This window comes from Hemitrygon akajei, chromosome 2, assembly GCF_048418815.1.
Source record: "Hemitrygon akajei chromosome 2, sHemAka1.3, whole genome shotgun sequence".
NCBI classification, from domain to species: domain Eukaryota; kingdom Metazoa; phylum Chordata; class Chondrichthyes; order Myliobatiformes; family Dasyatidae; genus Hemitrygon; species Hemitrygon akajei.
Window position 1 is genome coordinate 187,706,386 of NC_133125.1, and position 27,488 is coordinate 187,733,873.

A 27,488-nucleotide genomic window follows, 5' to 3' on the forward strand; every position below is an offset into this window, starting at 1 on the left:
ACCATATACAAACCTGAGAATCATTTTCTTGTGGGCATACTCAATAAATCCAACAATCACAATAGAATCAATGAAAGATTGCACAAACAGGGCAGACAACCAGTGTGCAAAAGACAACAAACTGCCAATACAAGGAGAACGAAAAATAAGAAATGGTAATAAATAAATAAATAAACAAGCAATAAATATCAAGAACATGAAATGAGGTGTACTTGAAAGTGAGTCCACAGGTTGTGGGAACAGTTCAGTGATGGGGCGAGTGAATTTGAAGTGATCTGAACTGGATCATGTGGGTCCTGATGGCAGCAGTGGGAAGAGAGCATGGGCCGGGTGGTGGGGGTTAGGGTGAATCTGAACTGGATCATGTGGGTCCTGATGGCAGCAGTGGGAAGAGAGCATGGGCCGGGTGGTGGGGGTGTGCAGCTTTCCTGCAACAATGGTCTGTGTAGATGTGCTCAGTGCTGGGGTATTGGTGATTCCAGACCAGACTGTGATGCAGCCAGTCAATATGCTCTCCACCACTCACCTATATAAGTTTGTCAAGGTTTTAGATGTTGGGCTGAATCTTCGCTAACCCTAGAGGAAACAGTAGTTACAGTACAGAATCAAAATAATACTTATCATTCACAGAGCCGATCTCTGCTGTGTTGGAACGGCGTCACTGATCCAACAATTTTTCTCACAGCTCCCCATCCCTAGTCCTTCTCCCCTTGTCCCTATCTTCTCTAAATCTCAACACGAACAACGGTAGTGATCTCACCTCAAAAAAAACTCTCCCACAGCACAAAGAAAATGCCCCTTTTTATACCATTTATACCATTATTCCATCAAAGCACAACATAATCAGCGCTGCAGTATTTTTCCATAGATTGGTGGTTCCAGCTGAACCGTCTCATCTCTTACGACCTTCAGCCCAGACACAGAATTTCAGAAGAAGGAGACAACCTGTCTGTAAGGAGGAACACATTCTTCATCGGCATTTCATCTTCGTGATGGGCGCTCAAAAGAGACAAGACATTGGTGAATCAGAGGGAAAACAGGCCATTACCACATTCCAACCTGACACCATTGTGTCTTTGAACTTCCATTTTATTTTGGCATGTGCCAAGGAGGAATCACAATTAACTCTTTCCTCACACAGGGAAATGTACCTTCTCCAGTGTCTCCCGGAGTTGAGGATGACTCATTTCCACTCCAGAACTGAGGTGACCGATGAGACCAATGTGGGATCTGCAGTGTGGGATTAGTGTAAGAGAGTGGATAATGGTTGATGAGATTCAGCCTGTATCTGAGCTGCATTTTGCATTTCAAACATGCATTTTATTCATAATAAAAAATATACGAAATATGAAACACAGTGTGAACAATATTTTACATTCTGAGTGCCATTTGGTCAATCCAGTCGGTCATGTTCACATTGTTTAAACCATTGCCACTCAGGTTGTCTCAGAGGTGATGGAACTTTTCAATGTCGGCAGCATTCCCTGACGGACATCTTGCTGTGCTGGGAGACCAACAGGTTTCGGGCCGACCAAAGAGCGTCTCTCACTGAGTTGATGATCTTCCAGCAGCAGTTTCCGTGCTGAATGACTCAATGACACCGAGATCACCGGAAACAGGAACATCAGCACTGAGGTCGGCAGGTCAAATGTCTCTTGTTTACAGAGGGACGATGAAATATTGCAACCTGCAGGAGCCCTGGCCTGACTTGAGGGTCCTGACTTCTGTAAGATCTCACTGTTGTGGAGGGAAGGAGTTGTGTTTACAGTTGTGTGTGCGTGGAGGGGTGATCCGATGGATGAATAGAGAAATTATGGGATGTTGGGAGGGTTTACACACAGGATATGAAGAGGTCGGATCAGACAGGTCACTGGGCCTGACTAATCTGCGGAAACAGAATCAGAATCGGGTTTATTATCTCTGTTATATATGATGTGAAATGTGTTGCTTTCAGCAGCAGTGCAGTGCAGAGACATAACATCACTATGAATTATAAAATAAATAGTGCAAGTGAAGGAATAATGGGGGAATCAGTGGGAATCTGTGTGTCATCCCCGGCACAAAGAAGATGGTTGTGGTGTTTGGAGCCGATCATCTCAGCCACAGGACATCTCTGCAGGAACTCCTCAGGACAGAGTCCTCGGCCCAAACACCCTCAGCTGCTTCCTCAACGACCTTCTGTCCATCGTAAGGTCAGAGGTCGGGATGGTCACTGATGACGACACAATGTTCAGCACCATCTGCCACCCCTCAGGTAATGAAGCAGCCCACAACACAAATGCAGCAAGACCTGGACAATATCCAGGCCTGGGCTGATAGGTGGCAAGTGACAATCGCACCACACAGTGTCAGGCAGTGATGTCTGAGGAAGGGATCTCTGGGAATCATGAGAATTGGGAAAATTCTTAAATATTTAAACTAGGTGCCTTACAATCTGGGGAATGATGGTAAAATTAATTAGACCAAGGGAGAAGGTGACTGAGAGGTGACGATATGACAGTCAGGTCAGTGATTAGACTGTGGACGTGTTCAGTCAGCAAGGTGAAGCTCACTGGATCAAAGGTAAACAGGTGGAGGTTGGATCGCAGACCACGGCAGGAGAGTTTATCATCAGATAAGGAGAGTCACGGCAGGAAAACAGGGTCAGAAATGAAGACAATGAATTACAGAGAGCATTGGGAAATGACTGTCAGTGAGATAGAGAGAGACCACAGACAAATAATTTGAGATCAAAATACTACAGAGAAATATAGATTCCTCATGATTTTTTATGAAATCGGCATGTCACCATTGTATAACAGGAACCCGTAAGATCATTGACTCAGTGGAGTATCTTTGAGATCACACTCGAAGTGTTCCCCGATGTTCACTGTAACAGGGTCTGAATAAACTGACTTGTTCCCGAAACTCACCACTGCTGTCTGGCAGGTTCTTTCTGTGCTGTTCCATCTGAACCGTATTTAAGTGGGAGACGGGTCCCCACACCCACAACCCAACCCCCAGTCCCTCTGTCCCTCGAGCTGCTGTTGTGGACGCTGCCTGATGAAGACTGTCAGACTCAGCGACGTGGAGATTGCAGAGCAACACACTCAAAATACTGGAGGAACTCAGGGGGTCAGGCAGCAGCTGTGGAGAGGATAACAGTCGTCGTTTCAGACCGAGACCCTTGAACGCTGTTTATTCCTCTCCATATGCTGCCTGACCGGCTGAGTTCCTCCAGGATATTGTGTGTGTTTCTCTGGAATTCCAGCATCTGTAGAATCTCTTGTGTTTGTGAGTGGAGATTCCAGCCCAGTGCCCCTGCTCTCTGGGGCTGACGGGGTTCAGAAGACAGAGAGAAGGAAATCATTTCCACATGTGGGCCCTGTACAGAACAAGTGAGACCGGACCTTTGGAGCCGGGCCGTATGTGGTGAAGTCAAGCAGGGAAATGGAAATCAGGAGTTGAATGTTTTCCACACTGTGACGTACAATGTCCAGTCCTGTGGTGATTCCTGCAGACACATCTTTGTCATCGGCACAGCATCAGTCTCCTCACAGCAGATTCTCTCCACATCCCGTGTCCCATACCATTAACTGATTTAACAGTTGTTATAAATTTACATTATTCACCGTTTTTACACCTCAGCCGTCTGACTCCCTTTAGTGCTCGATATAAAAAATCTCGAGCCTATTGAGGAACACCGAGGATTAGGCAGCATCTGTGCAGAGAAATGGACAATCTACAATTCAGTTCGAGAACCTTCATCTGGACTGTCTCAACCCGGAATTTCTTCTGTCTATTTGCCTCCACAAATGCTGTCTGACCCGCTGAGTTTCCCCAGCAGCTCTCTTCTCCTTCCAGATTCCTGCATTTACAGTCTCTGTGTCTCTCTTTTCAGGACTTGCCCCTTCAGTTCTGCCGTAGACTGAACCAAGCTCTTCTCTCCGGCTTTATCTATGTTAGACTTGTTTAATGTGTTTCTGATCCCTGCTGTGGAAATGAACACGATTCCTGCTTCACTGAAAAGGAACATTCATTCCCCAGACTGCAGCGCCCCTGGTGGACATTCCTGGTACTGCAGGCGTTCAGCAGCTCCCCGAAAGTGAATGGACCCTGAACCAGGAAGTACCGGGAGTTAACATGGTTTCGAAAGGACAGGTCGAGAGTTTAACCGAGGAGGTAATTTGTCCCATCTGCCTAGATTTCTTCACCGATCCGGTGTCACTGGAGTGTGGTCACTACTTCTGCCGCTCTTGCATCACACAGTGTTGGGAAAGGGAGGAGAGAAACTCCTGCCCGGAATGTAGAGAGGAGTTTGCGGACCGCACCCTCAGGGCCAGTCGGGCCTTAGCAAATCTGTCTGAGAAAGCTCGAAAACTAAACCTGAATCCGAAAGAGAAGGAAAATAAACTTTACTGCGAGAAACATGGGGAAGAACTGAAGCTGTTTTGTGAGATGGACGAGACACTGATCTGCCTGATCTGTGCGACTGCGCGGGAACACAAGTCTCACAACTTCATGCTGGTTAACGAAGCCATTGAAATCTACAAGGTAAAACTAACCAGGTTTTGATCAGCTGTTTAGTTAGTTGCATATTTTGGTCTAATGTCTTCACTCTCTGATTCCCAGGGTCGGGTTAAATCTTCCTTAGACTCTCTCACTGAAAAGAAATCAGACTTCGAGGAAATGGAGCAACAACAGAAAGAGAAGATTTCTGGAGTTCGGGTGAGGCTTCCAGAGCAGAAGTTACAATATCGTTGTGTAGTTTTGTTCCCTTTAATGCAGAATAGCAGAGAATCGCAGCTCCAGTAACCTGGGATCTATCCTGACCCCTGGAGCCATATGCGTGGAGTTTGCATGTTCTCCTCGTAACCAGTACCTTCCTTTAGCCGACATTGCATGGTTGAACGGTAAATTGGCGACTGTAATTAACCTTGTGACGTTGGGTGGTCTGTGAATCAGGTCGGAGGTAGGGGGTCAGAGACGGAGTATATGTTTCAGGGAGACGTGGGGGAATGTGATGGAAGGGATTGTTCTGAGAACCAGCATAGACTTTAATGGGCTGAATGGTTACCTTCCATGTCAGAAGGAAATACAAAAAATAGCCTCAAATAGGAAACTAGCCTCTCCTTTCATTTGACAGGAACAGACACACAGCCTTCAGTCCCAGATCACATCCCATTTTGCTGAACTGCGCCGGGTTCTCACTGAGAAAGAGCAGCGTGCACTCCGAGATCTCAGGGAAGAAGAGGAGAGGATTCTGAATCAAATGGAAAAAAATCTTCGAGAGATTCAAGAGAATTTAAATTCTATCCAGGAGGAAATTTCAAAGTTACAGGAACGAATGGATCAACAAGAAAATATCACATTCCTCATGGTGAGAGATTTCAGTTTGGTTCTGTAAAAGTGCACAGTCACAACATGATGTAATTTACCTCAAATACTGTTGTTGGAAACTGATTTCCACCATGCAAATGTCTTGACTGTTCAGAATTGTCATTGTCCCAAACCGGCCTCCCACAACATCTGTACGTCACAGGACAGTCTGCAACCTTCTCGGGAATGAGTTACTCTGATCAGAGCACTGAGCTGGTGATCGTTTCTGTGATTCCCACGTATAATATCCCCTGAGACTCAGTGTCACACCAAGTTACCATCACAGGTTATGAGTGTGTTTCTGATATTCTCTTCACCACATTTCTTGTGGGATTTATTAACAACAAATGATGTCTTATCTTTGACTTCTGATCTCATAAAAATGGAAATATTTTCTCCATTCCCACCCCATCAAATCCATTCGGAATGTTAAATTCCTCCATCTGATCCTCCCTGACATCCTATCCAGATAAAAATACACAACCTGTCCAGTCTCTCCTGTAAGTTCCATCCTCTCAGTTATGGTATAAATTTCATAAACATTCCTTGTACTTTTTCCCATGGTTCGGTGTCCCTCTTTCTCCAGCTGTGTCAGTAGGAGTGAGTTTAGTGGGAGTTTTCAAAGTTCCAAAGGTACATTTAATGTCAGAGAAATGTATACAATATACATCCTGAAATTCTTTTTCTACACGAACATCCATGAAAATGAAGGAGTGCCCCAAAGAACAAATGACAGTTAAATGTTAAAACCCCAAAGCCCCCTCAGATCCCCCTCCCACACATGTTCAGCGGCAAGGCAATGACCCCTCTCCCCCACCAGCAAAAAAACATCAGCACCCCCCACCGAGCACTCAAGCATGCAGCAAAGCATCAATAAAGACACAGACTTGCAGTATCCCAAAGACTACTCGTTCACCCGGTGATTCAACATAACACAGGCTCTCTCTCCCTAAAAAGGGAAGAGGCGACCCGTTTCACAGCGAGAGGGGAGTCATAACAAACAACTCACTGATTTACGATGTTGAAAGTCTGTTGCGTTGTTTTTCTCAAGCTCTGTTCCAAAACAACTCGGGTCTCGAGTCACACAGCCAGCAGCCAGCTTGTTGTTTTCGATCTTCCATCTCCCATGACACACCGATTCCCCGCAGAGGCACCGACCTCGAGTCCACCCACCTCCAGAGCCACAAAATCCTGGATCTCTGAATGCGTGTTAGTCTTCTAGGCCGTGTCCTCGATATATCGAACAGTGGCCAGTTGTGAGATCCCGAGAGTGGGTCTCATTCCCACAAAGAACCGAAGGCAGCGTGTAACTCCAGGTCAGGGTCTTCAAAAGAACCCTGAAAGGGAAAAATAGAGATACGAAAGATAGAAATAGAGATGTTTCCAAAGATGCTAGCAAAGCAGTCACCGTTAGGCGCCATCGTCCTCCTAAGCTCCCGGCAGCTTTTAATAACCTGTCTCTGATCGCTGTTATTGGGATGCCGATGGTCAGTCTCAGTCAGCTGAGATCTGTGTTTGATTTATTTCAGGAGGAAGCTCGTCGGAAGAGAAGGTAGGACATGGTCTTTACTGAAACTCTGTATGGATTTGTAAAACAGTTCAACTATCGCTGATGCTCAGTTTATAACCAGCTGAGTAATATTTACAGGAGCAGTGATGATGCCCAGACATTGTCAGTGACAGACGGTGCCCTACTGGCTGGAAAATTCTATCACCCCTACTTGTTCGACACAGCATTGGGAGAAGCGTTTGACAGCATTAAGCAAGGTAAAACATACAGATTCATTTGTTCTTGTTTCAGACACAATTAATTAATACACAAAAATACAACTGCAGATGCTGTGGATCAAAGAATACGTACACAACGCTGGAAGAACTCAGCAGGTCAGGCAGCATCCGTGAGAAAAGAGTAGCCAACGTTTATAAGATGAAGGGTCTCGGCCCGAAACGTTGGCTACTCTTTTCTCACGGATGCTGTCTGACCTGCTGAGTTCTCCCAGCGTTGTGTACGTACAATTAATTAATAATTGGACACAAAATTTGGCTGTAATAATAGGGAAGTGAAGTTTATTCTGGCACCAACCCCACCTGCAGGGAGGCATCACTGTCACATGATCATCTGGAGATGTCAGACCCCTGAACACACCAACACTGGGGCAAAATATAACCAATTCACGGGACTGTTAGATGAACCACTGCATCCTGATCCCATTCATGCTGGGAAAATATGTCAATGCATGCGCTTGAATCCTGCCACAGTAGCTCTGGAATTAATATTTCATTAATTACATTAAAGTGGATAAAATCTGGTATCACTGTGGTGACAGGGATTGTCAGAAAAATACACCAGTCCTTCGAGCCACTCCCCCGTCTGACCTGTCCGTGACCGCAGTCTGATTGACTCAGCTCTGCCCCCTGCTGGACTCGCCAGTCTCACTGTTGTGATCAAACCACCACATTGAGACTGAACCCAGACACACCAACCAGCATTAACATTGGTGGACACAGCATAACTGGTCTGGCAAATCTCCCTCACACACATTCACAGGAAGGATTGGCAGACTGTAGTCTGAGCCTCAGCATCGCACATTGTTCGTTCCCTCAGTGACATGGAAACTATTCTCTCTCTTCAGACACAGTAAATGTATTTTACTTGAACAATTCACACACGTGTCACACATTGCCAACACACACCGGACATGTGAAGACACACTGTAACATACAATACTTCAATGTGACCCTCACCTTCAATGTGAACACACACTCACTGATATTTACCAAAACTGACACACGCACACACATCCGCAATGACACATATCCAAACACACCATCAGAGTGGGACACTGACACATTTCCGTGTGATTTTCCCATTTTACTTTAACCATCTCCTATCCATGTACCTGTCTAAATTTATTTCAAAATACTTTAATTATACCTCTTTCTAAGACTTCCTCTGGCAGCAAATTTCACATGTACCCACAGCCCTCACAGTGAGAAAGTTGCCCTTTAGATTCCTTGAAAAACTTTCTCTTCAATCTCTGCCCTCTGGTTTTGGACTCCGCTCTTCTGGGGGAAAAGACCCTGTGTATACACTTTACATCTTCCCTCATGATTTTATATAACTCGAAAAGGGGTCCCCCCTCAACATCCAATGCTCCAGGGAAATAGCCTCAGCTTATCCAGTCTCCCCTTTTACCCCAGGCCCTCCAGTCCTGGTAACATCCTCCTGTAGTGACATCCTTCCCAGAGTCGGGGACCCAGAAATGCACACAATACTCCATGTGTGGTCTGTGATCAACATCAAAGACCTTGGTGAAGTTCATGTGGACAATGTCTACCACCCTGTCCTGGTCAAACCTCTCTGTCACCTCTTTGACAAACTGGAATTTGTGAGACGTGATTTTCCATGCACAACGCCGTGCTGACTGTCCCTGATCAGTCCTTGTCTTTCCAAATGCTGTTCGATCCTGTCTCTCAGAAACTTTCCCACCACCGACGTTCGGTTTAAGGACTGGACTTCCCTGGTGTGACCTTCCAGCCCATCGTAACTAAAGGCTCGAACTGAGCCACCCTCCAGTCTTCCAGCAGCTCACCTGTGGGGAAATGTGAAGCAAATATATCTGCCAGAGTCTCTGCAAATTCATCCTCTGTCCTAATGAGGGGCTGTGGGGAGTGGGTTTGTGGGAAAGGGGACAAAGGGACCCTTATCACCCATATTCATCCCCCTTCACCTTCTGTTTCCATCTACACACACAGTTCACCACAGGCTTTCCACCCCTCCCACATCTGGTTCTGGTTCCATCTGCCATTCATCTCTCCCCTAATGGTTCCCATTGTCATAAACAGGAAAAAGTCTGCAGATGCTCGAAATCCAAATCAACAAACACAAAATGCTGGAGGAACTGTATACTGGCCATCTCCCAACTCCACTCTCAGTCCTGATGTCGGGTTTTGACATGAAACATCGACAGTCCCTTTCCTCCCACAGATGCTGCTCGACACGCTGAGTTCCTCCAGCAGATTGTGTGAAGACTGATTATTGGATGTATTTAAGGTGGAGTCAGATACAATTTTTAAAGGTCGAGGGACTACAGTTTGGGGAACTGGTATAGGAGAGGAATTGATGCTGGCATTGATCAGTCACTGTCACATTGAATGAGGGGCCTGTTCCTGTACTGTTCCATGTTCTATGTTTAGAAGAATGAGAGGAGATCTCAGGGAAACACAAAACTCTCTCGGGTCTCAACAGACAGGATGCAGGGAGGATGTTTCCCCTGTCTGAGGGGTCGAGGGTCAGGGGTCACTGCCTCAGGATGGGTGAACCCTCAGAGGATGGTGTATCTGGAATTCTCTGCACCGGAGGCTGTGGGGTCTCAGTCATTCAGTTCATTTAAAGTCACTGTGTCATCATCTAACAGCACAGAAATGTGCCCTTCGACCCATCGCCTCAGTGCTGACCTATTTACCCATCTACACTCATCCCATTGGCTGGCATTAGGTCAGTCTCCTTCTGTGCCTTGTCTATGAAGTGTCTGCCTCAGTGTCTCTTAAACGCAGTGATTGTATGTGATTCCATCACCTCCTCTGGCAGCAAGTTCCAACATCAACCACTCACTGTTCAAATAAACTCACCTTTAAACTCCTTCCTCTCACCTCAGACATGTGACCTCTTGTATTTGATCCCCACCTGTGGGGAGAAGATTTCAACCATCTGCTCAGTCTACGTCCTCATAACCTTATATATTTCTGTCAGATCACCCCTTGGCATTTGGCCCGTATCAATCAAAACCTTCCCTGTCATCACTTCTCTGAGCCAGGCCTCAACTCCTCTTCTGTGCCAGTTCCACAGGATCCTCAATTCCCCCGTGTTACAGAAGATGATCGACCTCATTTTCTACCACATTACAGAAGCAAATGTGCTGCAGGTCCTAAAATGCAGAAAGGTCGATAAATCCCCAGGTCCTGATCAAGTGTGTCCCAGGACTTTGTGGGAATCTCAGGAGGAAAGTGTGGAGCCCATTTTGCAGTTATCTGTGTCATCAATAGCTATGGGTGAGGGGCCAGATGACTGGAGGGAGACTAATGTTGAACATTTTTTGAAGATAGGCTTGGAAGAATATGGGAAAGTATCAGGGTACAAAATAAATTGGGATAAAAGTGAAATTTTACCCCTTACTAAAGGAGATTATAATCAATGTCGATTAGTAACTCAATTTAGATGGCCAATAAATGGTATAAAGTATTTAGGTATAAAAGTTAATAATGATAAAAAGAATTTATATCAATTAAATTATTTGTCATTATTGAAAAAAATTCAAGAAGATCTTGATAAATGGATGATGTTACCAATAACATAAGTGGGTAGAGTTAATGAATATATTCCCTAGACTACAGTGTTTATTTCAAACATTACCAATACAATTGCCATAGAAGTTTTTTTCAAGAGTTAAATAAATACGTGAGAAAATTTCTTTGGAAAGGTAAGATGTCAAGAATATCGTTGGAAAAACTGACATGGAAACATGATTTAGGAGGGTTACAACTTCCAAACTTCAAGAATTATTATAAAGCAAATCAACTTAGATTTATTGCATCTTTTTTTGATGAAGAAAAACTGTCATGGATTAGAATAGAGTGAGATAAGATAGGAGAAAATATATCAGAAGATTTTACATATAAATGGGAATATAAATGGATACGGGAAAAGAAAGAATCTCTTATATTAAAACATTTGATTGATTTATGGAATAAGATAAATGTTGATGATGAGATAAAGAAATCTTTATTAGCAAAGAGACCCCTAATTTGAAATAGACTTATTCCTTTTACAATGGATAATCAACTTTTATATAATTGGTACCAAAAAGGGATTAGATGTATAGGAGACTGTTATGAAGGAGGTATATTAATGTTATTTGAACAATTAAAGAATAAATATAAAATATCAAATAACACTTTTTTTTGTTATTTTCAATTAAGGGCTTACTTAAGAGATAAACTGGGTCAAACAATGTTATTGCCAAAACCTAATGAAATTGAAACTTTAATTCAAAAAGGAAAAATTTAAAAAATTACTTCTTTTATGTATAATCTGATTCAAAAACAGACACTTAAACAAGGAATTCATAAGTCAAGACAAAAATGGGAATCAGACTTGAATATTAAAATTGATGAAACAAGTTGGTCAAGACTATGTCTTGACAGTATGACAAATACAATAAATGTCCGACTTAGATTAGTACAATATAATTTTTTACATCAATTATATATTACACCACAAAAATAAATAGATTAAACACAAATTTATCTGATCAATGTTTTCGATGTAATCAAGAAATTGGTACTTTCTTACATTCTACTTGGTCTTGTTCTAAAATTCAAACTTTTTGGATAAATTTAAGAGTTTTATTGGAACAAGTTATTGGAATACTACTTCCACATAACCCAATATTATTTTTACTAGGTGACATTGAAGGGATAAAACCGAAAGTTAAATTGAACAAATATCAGAAAGAATTTATAAAAATTGCATTGGCAGTAGCCAAAAAAGCTATTGCAGTTACTTGGAAATCGGATTCATACTTAACTATGAACCGTTGGAATAATGAAATTTTTAATTGTATTCCACTTGAAAAGCGTTGTGCTAACCACTATGCTACCGTACTGTCCATGCAGAAAACCAAGCCCTTATTTACAAAAGATAGGATGGTATATATAGGTGCTCTGAAGATAAAGATGTTGGTCCTTTGGGGAAAGAAATAAATACATATATTAAACTTATTTTGAATTCCATGGAGCATGTGGAGACCTTCCGATATCCAGGCAGTCTTTCTTTCTCCTCTTTTTCTTTCTTTCTTTTTTTTCCGACAGGAATATGTTATGGGGGGAAGGGGAGGGCTGTTATTATTCTTTTCTTTCCATGTAATCAATTGAAATTCAATAAAAATTTAATTTAGAAAAAAAAGAAGATAGACTGTTGGGAAAAGCATTGGAAGTACAGACCGGTGAGCCTAACGTCAGTGGAGGGTACATTAATGGAGGGGATTCTGAGAGACAGGATCTACATTCATTTGGAAAGGCAAGGACTAATCAGGGAGACCCAGCTTGGTTTTCTGCATGGACGGTACGGTAGCATAGTGGTTAGGACAACGGTTTACAGTACCAGTGACCCGGGTTCATGTCCCGTCACTGGCTGTATGTTCTCCCATAACTGTGGGGGTTTCCTTCAGGTTCTCCGGTTCTTCCCACAATCCAATTACCCAGTTCTTAGTCTAGGATTAAATCGGGGGTTGCTGGGTGTTGGGGGTCATTGTAACTTGTCCCATGGTCAGGCTTGGATTAAATCAGGGGTTGCTGGGTGGTGGGGGTCATTGTAACTTGTCCCATGGTCAGGCTCGGATTAAATCAGGGGTTGCTGGGTGGTGGGGGTCATTGTAACTTGTCCCATGGTCAGGCTGGGATTAAATCAGGGGTTGCTGGGTGGTGGGGGTCATTGTAACTTGTCCCATGGTCAGGCTCGGATTAAATCAGGGGTTGCTGGGTTGTGGGGGTCATTGTAACTTGTCCCATGGTCAGGCTCGGATTAAATCAGGGGTTGCTGGGTGGTGGGGGTCATTGTAACTTGTCCCATGGTCAGGCTGGGATTAAATCAGGGGTTTCTGGGTGGTGGGGGTCATTGTAACTTGTCCCATGGTCAGGCTCGGATTAAATCAGGGGTTGCTGGGTGGTGGGGGTCATTGTAACTTGTCCCATGGTCAGGCTGGGATTACATCAGGGGTTTCTGGGTGGTGGGGGTCATTGTAACTTGTCCCATGGTCAGGCTGGGATTAAATCAGGGGTTGCTGGGTGGTGGGGGGTCATTGTAACTTGTCCCATGGTCAGGCTGGGATTAAATCAGGGGTTGCTGGGTGGTGGGGGTCATTGTAACTTGTCCCATGGTCAGTCTCGGATTAAATCAGGGGTTGCTGGGTGGTGGGAGTCATTGTAACTTGTCCCATGGTCAGGCTCGGATTAAATCAGGGGTTGCTGGGTGGTGGGGGTCATTGTAACTTGTCCCATGGTCAGGCAGGGATTAAATCAGGGGTTTCTGGGTGGTGGGGGTCATTGTAACTTGTCCCATGGTCAGGCTCGGATTAAATCGGGGTTGCTGGGTGGTGGGGGTCATTGTAACTTGTCCCATGGTCAGGCTCGGATTAAATCAGGGGTTGCTGGGTGGTGGGGGGTCATTGTAACTTGTCACATGGTCAGGCTCGGATTAAATCAGGGGTTGCTGGGTAGTTGGGGTCATTGTAACTTGTCCCATGGTCAGGCTCGGATTAAATCAGGGGTTGCTGGGTGGTGGGGGTCATTGTAACTTGTTCCATGGTCAGGCTCAGATTAAATCAGGGGTTGCTGGGTAGTTGGGGTCATTGTAACTTGTCCCATGGTCAGGCTCGGATTAAATCAGGGGTAGCTGGGTGTTGGGGGTCATTGTAACTTGTCCCATGGTCAGGCTCAGATTAAATCAGGGGTTGCTGGGTGGTGGGGGTCATTGTAACTTGTCCCGTGGTCAGGCTCGGATTAAATCAGGGGTTGCTGGGTGGTGGGGGTCAAAGGGCCGGATGGGCCTATTCCGTGCTGTATCTCAATAAATAAATTACAGCTGATGAAAGTGCAGTAGACATTGTCTCCATGGAGTTTAGCGAGGGATTTGAGAAGGTAGCAGAGAGTTAGATCACATGGGATACAGTGCGATTTGGAATAGGATACAGAGTTGTCTGGGTGGAGTCCTGTGACCAGTGGTTGTGCTGCAGGGATCGGTGCTGGGTCCACTGTTTTTCATCATTCATATGAATGATTTGGAGAGAATGTAGGTGATGGGTTTAGTAGGTTTCTGAAGGACTCTAAAACTGGTGGTTTCATGGACAGTGAAGAGGTTATTTATTTATTTAGAGACAGTGTGAAACAGGCCGACCCAGACCAATGACCCGCTCCACCCAGCAACACTAGCTCTTCAACACTAGTCTAACCACAGGACAATTTACATTGACCAGTTAACCTCCTAACTACTTGGTCTTTGCACTAGAGTCATAGAGTGACAGAAAAGTACAGCACAGAAACAGGCCCTTTGGCCCATCTAGTTCATGCTGAAACATTTAAGCTGCCTACTCCCTTCAGTCTTCACTGTTACCATAGCCGTCCACACCTCTGCGATCCATGTATCTGTCCAAACCTCTCTTAAACATTGAAATTGAGTTTACATGTATCACTTGCACTGGCAGGTCTTCCCACACTCTCACAACCCTCTGAGTGAAGAAATTTCCCCTCATGTTCCCCTTAAACTTTTCACCTTTCACCCTCCCTCATGACCTCCAGTTGTAGTCCCACCCAAACTCCGTGGAAAAAGCCGGCTTGCATTTACTCTCCTCGTAATTTTGTATACTGTACCTCTCTCACCTCCCCTCAGTCTTCTAGCTTAAAGGAATAAAGTCCTAACCTGTTCAATCTTTCCTTATAACTCAGGTCCTTCAGTCTGAGCAACATCCCTGTAAGTATTCTCTGTTCTCTTTCATCCTTATTTAAATCTTTCCTGTGGGTAGGTGACCAAAACTGCACACAACATTCCAAATTATGCCTCACTAACATCTCATACAACTTCAGCATAACATCCATCTCCTGTATTCAAAACTGCACACAATATCCAAACTCCAACTCCAACCTAACTGCTGTACTCAATAGACAATAGACAATAGGTGCAGAAGTAGACCATTCGGCCCTTCGAGCCTGCACCATCATTCTGAGATCATGGCTGATCATCTGCTATCAATACCTGGTTCCTGCCTTGTCCCCATATTCCTTGATTCCCCTATCCATAAGATACCGATCTAGCTCCTTCTTGAAAGCATCCAGAGAATTGGCCTCCACTGCCTTCTGAGGCAGTGCATTCCAGACCCCCACAACTCTCTGGCAGAAGAAGTTTTTCCTTAACTCTGTCCTAAATGACCTACCCCTTATTCTCAAAACATGCCCTCTGGTACTGGACTCTCCCAGCATCTCGAACATATTTCCTGCCTCTATCTTGTCCAATCCCTTAATAATCTTATATGTTGCAATCAGACCCCCTCTCAATCTCCTTAATTCCAGCGTGTACAAGCCCAGTCTCTCTAACCTCTCTGCGTAAGACAGTCCGGACATCCCAGGAATTAACCTAGTGAATCTACGCTGCACTTCCTCTACAGCCAGGATGTCCTTCCTTAACCCTGGAGACCAAAATTGTACACAATACTCCAGGTGTGGTCTCACCAGGGCCCTGTACAATTGCAAAAGGATTTCCTTGCTCTTGTACTCAATTCCCTTTGTAATAAAGGCCAACATTCCATTAGCCTTCTTCACTGCCTGCTGCACTTGCTCATTCACCTTCAGTGACTGATGAACAAGTACTCCTAGATCTCTTTGTATTTCTCCCTTACCTAACTCTACACCGTTCAGATAATAATCTGCCTTCCTGTTCTTACTCCCAAAGTGGATAACCTCACACTTATTCACATTAAACGTCATCTGCCAAGTATCTGCCCACTCACTCAGCCTATCCAAGTCACCCTGAATTCTCCTAACATCCTCATCACATGTCACACTGCCACCCAGCTTAGTATCATCAGCAAACTTGCTGATGTTATTCTCAATGCCTTCATCTAAATCGCTGATGTAAATCGTAAACAGCTGTGGTCCCAATACTGAGCCCTGTGGCACCCCACTAGTCACCATCTGCCATTCCGAGAAACACCCATTCACCGTTACCCTTTGCTTTCTATCTGCCAACCAGTTTTCTATCCATGTCAATGTCTTCCCCCCAATGCCATGAGCTCTGATTTTACCCACCAATCTCCTATGTGGGACCTTATCAAATGCCTTCTGAAAATCAAGGTACACTACATCCACTGGATCTCCCTTGTCTAACTTCCTGGTTACATCCTCAAAAAACTCCAATAGATTAGTCAAGCATGATTTGCCCTTGGTAAATCCATACTGGCTCGGCCCAATCTTATCACTGCTATCTAGATATGCCACTATTTCATCTTCAATAATGGACTCTAGCATCTTCCCCACTACTGATGTTAGGCTGACAGGACGATAGTTCTCTGTTTTCTCCCTCCCTCCTTTCTTAAAAAGTGAGATAACATTAGCCATTCTCCAATCCTCAGGAACTGATCCTGAATCTAAGGAACATTGGAAAATGATTACCAATGCATCCGCAATTTCCAGGGCCACCTCCTGTAGTACACTAGGATGCAGACCATCTGGACCTGGGGATTTGTCAGCCTTCAGTCCCATCAGTCTACTCATCACCGTTTCCTTCCTAATGTCAATATGTTTCATTTCCTCTGTTACCCTATGTCCTTGGCCCATCCATACATCTGGGAGATTGCTTGTGTCTTCCTTAGTGAAGACAGATCTAAAGTACATTAAATTCTTCTGCCATTTCTCTGTTTCCCATATCAATTTCACCCAATTTATTCTTCAAGGGCCCAACATTGTTCTTAACTATCTTCTTTCTCTTCACATACCTAAAAAAGCTTTTGCTATCCTCCTTTATATTCCTGGCTAGCTTGCATTCGTACCTCATTTTTTCTCCCCGTATTGCCTTTTTAGTTAAGTTCTGTTGTTCCTTAAAAAGTTCCCAATCATCTGTCCTCCCACTCACCTTAGCTCTGTCATACTTCCTTTTTTTTAATGCTATGCAATCTCTGACTTCCTTTGTCAACCACTGTGGCCCCTTTCCCCCCTTTGAATCCTTCCTTCTCCGGGTGATGAACTGATTTTGCACCTTGTGCATTATTCCCAAGAATACCTGCCATTGCTGTTCCACTGTCTTTTCTGCTAGGATATCCATCCAGTTAACTTTGGCCAGCTCCACCCTCATGGCTCCATAGTCTCCCCTGTCCAACTGCAACACTGACACCTCCGATCTGCCCTTATCCTACTCAAATTGCAGATAAAAGCATCATATTATGGTCACTACCTCCTAATGGCTCCTTTACTTTAAGATCGCTTATCAAATCCTGTTCATTACACAAGACTAAATCCAGAATAGCCTTGTCCCTGGTCGACTCTCGTACAAGCTGTTCCAAGAATGCATCCCTTAGGCACTCTACAAACTCCCTATCCTGGGGTCCAGCACCAACCTGATTCTCCCAATTCACCTGCATGTTGAAATCCCCCATAACTACTGCGACATTACCTTTGCCACATGCCAATGTTAACTCCCTATTCAACTTGCACCCAATATGCATTCTACTGTTTGGTGGCCTGTAAACAACACCCATTAGGGTCTTTTTGCCCTTACTGTTCCTCAGTTCTATCCACACAGACTCTACTTCTCCTGATCCTATGTCCCCCCTTGCAAATGACTGAATCTCATCCCTCACCAACAGGGCCACCCCACCCCCTCTGCCCACATTTCTGTCCCTACGATAGCACATATACCCTTGTACATTCATTTCCCAGGTCTGATCTCCCTGCAGCCATGTCTCCGTTATCCCAACAACATTATAGTTACCCATTCGCACCTGAGCTTCAAGCTCATCCGCCTTCTGACACATCGTGCATTCAGATATAGAAATTTTAGCCCAATTTTCCTCTCTCTGTTTAAATCACTGCCTATTGTGCTTAACCCAGCTCCCTGAACTCACATCAGGCTATACGCCCCTTGAATTTTGTTGTCCTTCCTAAATTTACTTATTCTTTCTGCATATTTAACTCCATGTTCCATCAGACATCTCTCTGCACATGTGTCCTCCTTATCACTTGTTCCGCCTCACCTTTCTCTACTACACACTTCATATTCCGGAACCGTGTAGTCCCCACCTGTCCTTTATTCTTCATCTCGCTATCCTCTCTCACATTCTGGATCCCTGCCCCCTGCAAATTTAGTTTAAACCCCCCGAGAAGCACTAGCGAACTTTCCTGCAAGAATGTTAGTATCGCTCCAGTTCAGGTGTAAACCGTCCCGTCGGAACAGATCCCACCTTCCCTGGAACAAAGCCCAATTATCTAAAAACCTGAAGCCCTCCCTCCTGCACCATCCTCTCGGCCACTTATTAATCTTTATAATCCTTCTGTTCCTTGCCTCACTCACACGTGGCACAGGTAGCAATCCTGAGATTGTTACCCTGGAGGTCCTGCCCTTCAGCTTCGCACCTAACTCCCTGAACTCACTACGCAGGACCACCTCACTCATCCTACCCACGTCATTGGTCCCTACATGGACCACAACATCTGGGTTCTTGCCCTCCCTCTCGAGAATAACCTGCACCCGATCTGAGATGTCCCGGACCCCGGCACCAGGGAGGCAACATACCATCCGAGACTCCCGATCTTCCCCACAAAATCTCCTATCTGCCCCCCTGACTATAGAATCCCCTATCACTACCGCTCTCTTCTCTTCCCTCCTCCCCTTCCTAGTCGAGGGTCCAACCTCAGTGCCAGAGACAGGACCACTGCAGCTTGTTCCTGGTAGGTCATCCCCACCAACAGTATCCAAAACGGTATACTTATTGTTGATGGGAACGGCCACAGGGGTGCTCTGCTCTCTCTGTCTGCTCCTTCTGCCTCTCTTGACTGTCACCCATTTGTCTACCTCCTGTCTTTTCGGTGTGACTACCTCCCGATAACTCTTATCTATCTCTGCCTCTGCCTCCCGAATGATCTGTAGTTCATCCAGCTCCTGCTCCAATTCCCTAACTCGGTCTGATAGGAGCTGCAGCTGGATGCACCTATTGCAGGTGTAGTCATCAGGAACAACTGTGTTGACCCTGACCTCCCACATACTGCATACGGAGCACACCACTGCTCTAACTGTCTCCCCCATTACCTGATCCCAGATTAGTCAGAATAAATGAACAAAGTACCTACCAACCTTACCTTTTTATACCTCAGCAAGCACGTACTCAGGCTCACTGATTTCCTCTCACCAAAGTCCCCTTGCGCCGAAGCCCGCTGAGCCAAAGCCCAGCACTCTGCTCACTCTGCTCCCACGCACTCCGCTGCCCGCACCGACAGTGCCCGCTCCTAAAAGTGGGCCTCTTTTTAAACGTCACCCACGCCTGCGCAGTTTTACCTACCTCCTCAGGTACTGTCCAGGTAGGTCCGACTGTCTCGGCCTACCTACAACAGCTGATCCTCCGATCTCCAGTCGTCTGTCGACCTCGAGCACCCCTTACTCCCGCTCCCCATTCATACTTTTATTTATGAAGGCCAATGTGCCAGAAGCTTTCTTTACAACCCTAAACAAGAGAAAACATCTGCAGATGCTGGAAATCCAAGCAACACACACAAAATATTGGAGGGACTCAGTAGGTCAGGCAGCATCTATGGAAATGAATTGGAAATGAGTTGATGTTTTGGTCTGAGATTTTGTGTGTGTTGTTTTGGAGTTCCACCATCAGCAGACTTTTATATTTGGATCACTCTGTACAATTCTGGTTACGTATCTACAGGAAGAGTCTCATTAAACTGAGAGGGTATGAAACAGATTGACAAGGATGTTACTGGGACTGGAGGGTTTGGGTTATAAGGAGAGGCTGGATATTATGGGACTTTTTCCATTAGCTCAGGAGGCTCCAGGAAAGCCATAGAGGTGGGTACGGTTACAGCGATTTAAAAGACATCAGGACAGGAAAGGCCTCAAAGCTCACTGTTTCTTTTTCTGGACACCGGAACTAACCAGTTCCTCTCCACCACCACTCTCCTCCGCTTAGCGGAACTTGTCCTCACTCTCAATAATTTCTCCTTTGGCTCCCCGCCCCACTTCCTTTAGACAAAATGTGTAGTCATGGGCACTCGCGTGGGTCCCGGCTATGCCTGCCTGTTTGTCGGCTACATGGAACAGTCTATGTTCCAAGCCCACACTGGTGACCACCCACACTTTTCCTACACTACACTGATGACTACATTGGTGCTGCTTCCTGCACCCATGCTGAACTCGTCGACTTCATCCACTTTGCCTCCAACTTCCACCCTGCCCTCAAATTCACCTGGTTCATTTCCAACACCACACTTCCCTTTCTTGCTCTCACTGTCTTTATCTCCAGAGACAGTTTATCCACCTTATATTCTGTTTGGGGAGCCTTCAACCTGAGGGCAAGGACATCATTTTTAAACTTCCCGTAATACCCCCAAACCGCCCCTCCCCTTCTCCATTTCCCATCCCCTTTTCCCTCTCTGAGCTCATCTTACCAATCAACTACCCAGCTCGTTACTTCATCCCTCCCCCTCCAGGTTTCACCTATCACCACGTGTTTCTCTCTCCCTCCCCACCCCACCTTTTAAATCTATTCTTCAGGTTTTTTTCTCCTGTTCTGATGAAGGGTTTCCGCCCAAAACGTCGACTTTACTTTTTTCCATAGATGCTGCCTGGACTGCTGATTTCCTCCAGCGTTTTGTGAGTGTTGTTTGGACAGCTACATAGGTAGGAAAGGTTAAAAGGAGTACTGGGCAAATACGGGCAAATGGAACCAGATGATTAAAATGAGTTGGTCAGCACAGATGAATTTGGCCTTACCTCCATTTTAAATGCCTCCAGTGTTTACTCATCTCATCTAGTTGTTGCTCCACCCCTTCCTCACATCCGTTTCCCCCGTCTTTCCATTTTTGAGGAAAGGTCTCGGCTTGAAATATCGACTGAATACCTCCCTGAAGAAATGCTGCTTGACCCACTGACATCCTCCAGAATTTTGTGTGTGTTGATCAGGAAAAACCTCGGGAAGATGCCGGTTGTCCATCCGCTGTGTCAGAAATGAGCCACGCTCCCGAATAATGGCTTCAAGACAAATTCAAGGAAACAAAGTTTATTAACAGTTCTGCAGAGCTGGGCCCCTTCAGAGAAGGGAACCCTGAACCTTACAGGTGATGCACCATCAATAACTCACGCCGAGACTTAGGAAGTGAGATATCGGCTTTTATTGACTGAAGAACAACACTACATCCTGGGAAATGAGGGAGAGCAGCAGGCCACAGTCGCCTTTATACAGGGGTCTGTGGGAGGAGCCACAGGGGCAGTCAGCAGGGTCTTGGGAGGAGCCACAGGAGCAGTCAGACAGGTATATCTAGTTCACCACATTCACCCCCCCTTTGTTTAAAAAAAATTCCCAAGCATATTTACAGGTTAAGTCGATCAGGTGGTCGAATCCTTCGCTGCGATCTACGTAGCTCCGGCTGCAATTGCACAGGAGCCGGAGGTGATGACGGCACAGGTGCCGGAGGTGGTGTGTGCTCCGGAGGCGGAGAGTGGGTTAATTCTGTCCCAACAGGAGGTGTCAGGGATCCCTCGCGTGTGAGCGAGGTCCCTGGAACAGACGCATACGGAGTCTGTGTGGGGCACGGTGCGCACGGAGTCACCTCGGGTACAGGGTGCATAGTTACCGTGGAGTGCTCGGGGTAGTGGTCTGCTGCTCCGGCGGGCGCCAGGTCGCGGACAGAGACCGTGTCCTCCCGCCCATCAGGCAAGACCACGTAGGCATACTGGGGATTAGCATGCAGGAGGTGAACTCTCTCGACCAGCGGTGAGTACTTATTACTCCTCGCATGTTTACGCAGCAGCACTGGCCCCGGGGACGTCAGCCAAACTGGCAGGGTGGTCCCAGTGACAGACTTCCTGGGAAAAGAGAATAAGCGTTCGTGAGGGGTGGCATTAGTGGACGTACACAACAGGGAGCGGATAGAGTGGAGTGCCTCAGGGAGGACCTCCTGCCATCGGGAGACCGGCAACCCTTGTGACTTAAGGGCTAAAAGTATGGCCTTCCACACTGTGGCATTCTCCCTCTCCACCTGGCCATTCCCCCGGGGATTATAACTCGTGGTGCGACTAGTAGCTATGCCCCTAGCAAGCAGGAACCGGCGCAACTCGTCACTCATAAAGGAGGACCCTCTATCACTGTGGACATAGCAGGGATATCCGAACAGAGTGAAGAGCTGGCGCAGGACTTTTATGACCGACGTGGTAGTAGTGTCGGGGCAGGGAACGGCAAAGGGGAATCGCGAGTACTCGTCAATAATACTGAGAAAGTAGACATTGCGGTCGGTGGAGGGAAGGGGGCCCTTAAAGTCAATACTCAGTCGCTCAGAAGGGCGGGTGGCCTTGACAAGCTGCGCAGTGTTAGGACGGTAGAAGTGCGGTTTGCACTCAGCGCAGATCTGGCAGTCCCTGGTCATCGTCCTGATGTCCTCCAGGGAGTACGGCAGGTTCCGGGCTTTAATGAAATGATAAAACCGGGTGACCCCCGGGTGGCAAAGTTGGGCATGAAGGGCATACAGCTGGTCGAGCTGGGCACTAGCACACGGTCCCCGGGATAGGGCATCAGACGGTTCATTGAGCCTGCCAGGCCGGTACAGGATATCGTAAGTATAGGTGGAGAGTTCTATTCTCCATCGCAAAATTTTATCATTTTTGATTTTGCCCCGCTGTTGGTTGCTGAACATGAACGCAACCGAGCGCTGGTCGGTCAGCAAGGTGAACCTTCTGCCGGCGAGATAGTGCCTCCAGTGCCGAATAGCTTCCACTATGGCTTGGGCTTCTTTCTCCACCGTGGAGTGCCGAAGTTCAGAGCCTTGAAGGGTACGAGAAAAAAACGCCACTGGCCTGCCTTCCTGATTGAGGGTAGCAGCCAGCGCGACGTCAGAGGCGTCACTCTCTACTTGGAAGGGAATGGTCTCGTCTACCGCATGCATCGTTGCTTTGGCAATGTCCCCTTTAATGCAGCTGAAGGCCGCGCGGGCCTCGGCAGAGAGGGGAAAGGTGGTAGACTTGACCAGGGGGTGGGCCTTGTCTGCGTAATGGGGAACCCATTGGGCGTAATAGGAAAAAAAACCCAGGCACCGCCGGAGGGCTTTGAGAGTGGTGGGAAGAGGGAGTTCTAACAGGGGGCGCATACGGTCGGGGTCAGGGCCAATGACCCCGTTCTCCACGACATACCCAAGGATAGCGAGTCGTGTGGTTCTGAACACACACTTGTCCTTGTTATAAGTGAGGTTCAAAGCATCGGCCACCTGGAAAAAACGTTGGAGGTTGGCGTCATGGTCCGACCAGTCGCGACCACAGATGGTGATGTTATCTAGATAGGGAAATGTGGCCGTCAGTTTGTACTGGTCCACCATCCGGTCCATCTCCCTCTGGAAGACTGAGACCCCATTTGTGACACCAAATGGGACGCGCAGAAAGTGATAGAGCCTGCCACCCGCCTCGAAGGCGGTGTAGGGGCGGTCCTCTGGGCGGATGGGGAGCTGGTGATAAGCGGATTTCAGATCAATTGTCGAGTACACCTTGTACTGAGCTATCTGGTTGACCATATCCGCGATGCGGGGTAGGGGGTACGCGTCAAGCTGCGTGAATCTATTGATGGTCTGGCTGTAGTCCACAACCATCCTATTTTTCTGCCCAGTCCGAACAACGACCACCTGGGACCGCCATGGGCTTGTGCTTGGCTCAATGATCCCCTCCCTGAGCAGCCGCTGCACCTCTGAATGAATAAAGGCCCTGTCCCCCGCACTGTACCTCCTACTTTTAGTTGCCACAGGTTTACAGTCGGGGGTCAGGTTGGTGAACAGCGATGGGGGAGGGATCTTGAGGGTGGAGAGGTTGCAAATAGTGTCAGCAGCACAGCTATCGGCATGGTGCTGGGCGGGATGTGGGGTTCGGGGTGTATGTGCGTGTGGTAACGGAGTATATGGCGAAGTCCCACCAAACTGAGGATTCCTGACCGTGAGTGGTGGGTGGGGCCCGTCATATGCCATAGTCACACTTTCGAGATGGCTCTGGAAGTCCAGCCCCAATAGCACAGGTGCGCACAGCCGAGGCATGACCAGGAACGCAAAGTTCCGATATTCTGTGCCCTGCACCACCAAAGTCGCTACACAACCCACCCGGATGTCTGTGGAATGCGACCCAGAAGCCAAGGTGATCTTCTGACGTACCGGCCGTGTCACGAGTCCACAGCGTTTCACTGTGGCCGGGTCAATAAAACTCTCAGTGCTGCCCGTGTCAAACAGGCAGCTAGTCCTGTGCCCCTCCACCAGGATGTCCATCACCGACCTTGCGAGCTGGTGCGGAGCGCTTTGATCGAGGGTCACGGAAGCCAGCGTTGAACGGGGCGTGTCGGGGGCGGGGCCTGGTGACGCCGGCAAAGTTGGCCGCTCACATCCGGGCATGCAAGATGGCGAGTCGGGGGCGGGGCCTGGTGACGCCGGCAAAGATGGTTGTCCACATCCGGTCATGCAAGATGGCGAGTCGGGGGCGGGGCCTGGTGACGCCGGCAAAGATGGTTGTCCACATCCGGTCATGCAAAATGGCGGCCCCCAGGTCTCAGACGCAGCGCTGCTCGACCCCGGGCGCGGTTTAGACTTACATACTTTGGCGAAATGGCCCTTCTTCCCACAGCTGGAACAAGTCGCTTCGCGTGCCGGGCAGCTGTTTCTGGAATGTTTCAGAAGCCCACAAAAGTAACAGAGTTTCATACCTGGCAAATTCGTGGGGTTTGAGATACCGCGACTGGCAGCGGCGTTGGCGAATTCGCTCGGAACCGGGGAATCGCGCGGCTGGACCTCTTCGGCGTACAGCTGCGCAGCCTCTATCGTATCGGCCGTCTCTATCGCGGAGCGTAAGGTCAGATCAGCTTTTTCCAGCAGCCGCTGGCGTATACACACTGACCGGACCCCAGTCACAAAAGCGTCTCGGACCATGCTGTTCCGCTGTGAGCGCTTGGCAGTCACAAGCCCGCGCGAGTGTCTGTAGCTCGAGAAATTCAGCAGTCGACTCCGTAGGCCGCTGTTTTCGTGTTGCCAAGCGGTGCCGTGCATAAACTGGATTTACTGGCCGCAGGTACTGTCTTCGGAGGGCGGCAAGCGCCTCCTCGTAGGTGGATATGTCCCTGATGAACGAATAAACTTTTGGGGCGACCCTCGAGAGGAGAAGTTTGTGCCGAACAGCCGAGTCGGTGGCACGAACCTCCTCTAAGTACGATTGGAAGCACACCAGCCAGTGTTCAAAGGCAAGAGCTGCTCCAGGGTCTCGGGGGTCCAAGTCTAGGCGTTCTGGGCGTAAAGCGGTTTCCATGTTGTAACTTTCAGTCAATAAAATTGATGCACCATCAATAACTCACGCCGAGACTTAGGAAGTGAGATATCGGCTTTTATTGACTGAAGAACAACACTACATCCTGGGGAAAATGAGGGAGAGCAGCAGGCCACAGTCGCCTTTATACAGGGGTCTGTGGGAGGAGCCACAGGGGCAGTCAGCAGGGTCTTGGGAGGAGCCACAGGAGCAGTCAGACAGGTATATCTAGTTCACCACAACAGGGCAGCAGGTTTTATCCTTCTTCCTTACCACCCCTCCTCCCTGACTCGGGAGGTACACAGTGTTTTCCCATTCCATATTTGGAGTTGTTTTTTTACACGTTTCTGTATAACAATAGTCCATATCTCAGGACTTCAATGATTCCACAAACAGTTAATTTTGTCAAGGCTTCTGCATTCATAATTAGATCACACTTGTTTACAGACTTTAACCCAGACATAATTAAATCACATTTGTCCCTAGACATAATTAAATCACATTTGTCCTTTGACTTTAACCCGGACCTGTCAGAAACGCACATCTTAATTTTGAATCTTACACGCTGCGTTTGGGTAAAACCCCGGGAAAGGGTCCTGTCGCCCACCCGACTGTGCCTGAGGCCCAGCGGCTCCCCCCCACCCCCGGTCCCGGGGCCGCGCTGCCCGAGTCTCCCCCCCCCCCCCTCCCCCGGTCCCGGGGCCGCGCTGCCCGAGTCTCCCCCCCCCCCCCCTCCCCCGGTCCCGGGGCCGCGCTGCCCGAGTCTCCCCCGCCCCCCGGTCCCGGGACCGCGCTGCCCGAGTCTCCCCCCCCCCCTCCCCCGGTCCCGGGGCCGCGCTGCCCGAGTCTCCCCCGCCCCCCGGTCCCGGGACCGCGCTGCCCGAGTCTCCCCCCCCCCTCCCCCGATCCCCGGGGCCGCGCTGCCCGAGTCTCCCCCCGATCCCCGGGGCCACGCTGCCCGAGTCTCCCCCCCGATCCCGGGGCCGCGCTGCCCGAGTCTCCCCCGCCCCCCGGTCCCGGGGCCGCGCTGCCCGAGTCTCCCCACCCCCCCCCCCCGATCCCCGGGGCCGCGCTGCCCGAGTCTCCCCCCGATCCCCGGGGCCGCGCTGCCCGAGTCTCCCCCCCCCCCCCCGATCCCCGGGGCCGCGCTGCCCGAGTCTTCCCACGATCCCCGGGGCCGCGCTGCCCGAGTCTCCCCCCCGATCCCCGGGGCCGCGCTGCCCGAGTCTCCCCCCGATCCCCGGGGCCGCGCTGCCCGAGTCTCCCCCCCCCCCCCCCCCCGATCCCCGGGGCCGCGCTGCCCGAGTCTTCCCACGATCCCCGGGGCCGCGCTGCCCGAGTCTCCCCCCGATCCCCGGGGACGCGCTGCCCGAGTCTCCCCCCGATCCCGGGGACTCTCTAATTCTCTGCTTCTCCCCCCAGTCTCTGTCACCCTGGATGTGGAAACGGCGAATCCGTGGCTCGAGGTGTCTGAGGATCGAAAGAGTGTGAGATTGACCGGGACCCGGTGGGATCTCCCTGACACCGGGAAGAGGTTCACAGACCGGCCTTGTGTGCTGGGATCGGAGGGATTCACATCGGGGAGACATTACTGGGAGGTGGAGGTGACGGGGAATCGGCGCTGGTGGCTGGGAGTCGCCACAGAGTCTGTGGAGAGGAAGGGATTGGTCAGACCGAGTCCGGAGACCGGATTCTGGATCATCGAGCGGGAAGATGACGTGATGTGGGTTTTCACCTCCCCTGTGTCCCGTCTCCCTGCCGGTCCCATCCCCGGGAGGGTGGGAGTTTATCTCAGTTACGAGTCCGGGACAGTTTCATTTTACAACGCAGAGACCAAGTCCCATCTCCACACCTTCACTGGGAATAAATTCACGGAGAAACTTTATCCTTCATTTGGGATTGGATATATGAAAGAGTGGCTGAGAATCTGCTCCGGTTCCGCTCCGGGTCTGTAAACGGGTCGGGTCCCGGGACCAGCGTTAGGAGTAAGTCAGTGTAAATATAAATGTACGGAGAGTGAAATAAACACGATGTGAGAATTATCGATCAA

General features: G+C 48.2%; 1 protein-coding gene across 1 annotated transcript; it reads left to right on the top strand.

Annotated features, from left to right (window-relative positions):
- The first annotated feature begins 4,122 nt into the window (after positions 1 to 4,122).
- On the top strand, positions 4,123 to 27,488 carry LOC140719181 (zinc-binding protein A33-like). The gene is made up of 6 exons (XM_073033611.1): positions 4,123 to 4,533; positions 4,612 to 4,707; positions 5,126 to 5,359; positions 6,888 to 6,910; positions 7,007 to 7,125; positions 26,861 to 27,488. Exons 1-6 carry the CDS (start codon positions 4,123 to 4,125, stop codon positions 27,391 to 27,393), a joined length of 1,416 nt encoding a protein of 471 aa, XP_072889712.1. The 3' UTR covers positions 27,394 to 27,488.

Bases quoted from the DNA above. Each gene is read 5' to 3' on its own strand.
- LOC140719181 (XM_073033611.1), top strand. From the start codon at position 4,123: ATGGTTTCGAAAGGACAGGTCGAGAGTTTAACCGAGGAGGTAATTTGT. The intron at 4,534-4,611 runs GTAAAACTAACC...TCTGATTCCCAG, and splicing joins AAGCCATTGAAATCTACAAG to GGTCGGGTTAAATCTTCCTT. The intron at 4,708-5,125 runs GTGAGGCTTCCA...TTCATTTGACAG, and splicing joins AGAAGATTTCTGGAGTTCGG to GAACAGACACACAGCCTTCA.